The 1,223-nt window shown below is 64.3% G+C and overlaps 1 protein-coding gene across 1 annotated transcript; it reads left to right on the forward strand.

Moving 5' to 3' along the window:
- Positions 1 to 718, forward strand: IER5L (immediate early response 5 like; the record flags this gene model as incomplete). The annotated part of the gene is made up of 1 exon (XM_026059654.1): positions 1 to 718. A coding segment is annotated over one exon (501 nt), but the record flags the coding sequence as incomplete, so codon positions are not given.
- Between the last annotated feature and the right edge of the window lie 505 nt (positions 719 to 1,223).

The raw sequence follows: 1,223 nt of genomic DNA on the forward strand, positions 1-1,223 counted from the left end.
TACGCCGCCGGCTGTGACTTCGCCAGCGGCGGGGCGCCGCACTGTAGCAGCCGCACCACCGTGCTGGATTTGGACACTCACGTCGTGACCACGGTGGAGAACGGGTACTTGCACCAGGACTGCTGCTCGCAGTGTCCCTGCTGCTGCCAGCCGGCACCGGGGCTCGCCTCCCCGCCGCCCGCGCCGGGCACCAAGCGCAAGTATTACCCGGGGCAGGAGGAAGAGGAGGGGGTGGAGGAAGGGGAGCCGGGGGGAGGCGGGGTGGCGGGCGGCCCCCCCTTCGCCCCGTGCACCAAGCGCGCCCGCTTCGAGGAGTACAGCGCGGAGCACCCGCAGGACTCTTCCAACATCTCCAACTTGATCTCCATCTTCGGCTCCGGTTTCACGGGGCTGGTGAGCCGGCAGCAGGCGGACTCGGAGCAGCCCCTCAACGGGCAGCTGTGCAGCAAGCAGGCGCTGGCGAGCCTGGGAGCCTGGACTCGGGCCATCGTCGCGTTTTAGAGAGGAGCGGGGCGGAGCGGGGCGCGATCTGGGGGACCCCGGCTCCGGGGGGGACCCTGAGACAAAGGCGGGGGGGGGGGGGGGGAGGGGCGGCGGGGGGGGGCGGGGGGGTGCGCAGGGGAGGCGGGAGGGCAGAGCCACGCTAGTGTTTTATAAATTGTACAATAAAGAAAAAAAAATCTAAGATCTTGGGACTTTATTTTTGCAGAGATGAGAGAGAGAGAGAGGAAAAAAAAAAAAACACACAAAAAAGAAAAAATAAGCAAGCACCAACAAAAACCCGAAGCACCTATTTAAATGATCCTCTTTGTGTCCGCTCGGGGGTTTCTTTGCTGCGGACTTCCCGGGGCCGGTGCTGGCGCCACGTGAGAGCCGGGCCCCGGCCCACCGGCGGCGGCCCGGCCCGGGGCGCCCCGGTCTCGGTCCCGGCCCGGACCCGCCCGCCGGCTGCGCCGCGGCCGCCGGCGTCTTTTCCCCCCTCCCGGAGCTGTTTAACCGGGCTCCCTCTGTTTCCGCCCCCCTTCCCCAGCCCGGCTCCAGGTTTGGGGTGCGGGGGAGAAAACAGCCTTTTCCCCCTTGGCTTTTGTGCGTTTCTTTAGAGAGAAACAAACAAGCAAAAAAAACCAAACAAACAGGCAGTAAGGAAAACATTTCAACTTTCCTCCCAGAAGAAACGTGCGCGATGTGACTTATCCTCCCCGCCGCTTGTGCCAGGGTAACGC

Source organism: Apteryx rowi, unplaced genomic scaffold, assembly GCF_003343035.1.
Source record: "Apteryx rowi isolate R43461 unplaced genomic scaffold, aptRow1 scaffold_16, whole genome shotgun sequence".
Lineage (NCBI taxonomy): Eukaryota > Metazoa > Chordata > Aves > Apterygiformes > Apterygidae > Apteryx > Apteryx rowi.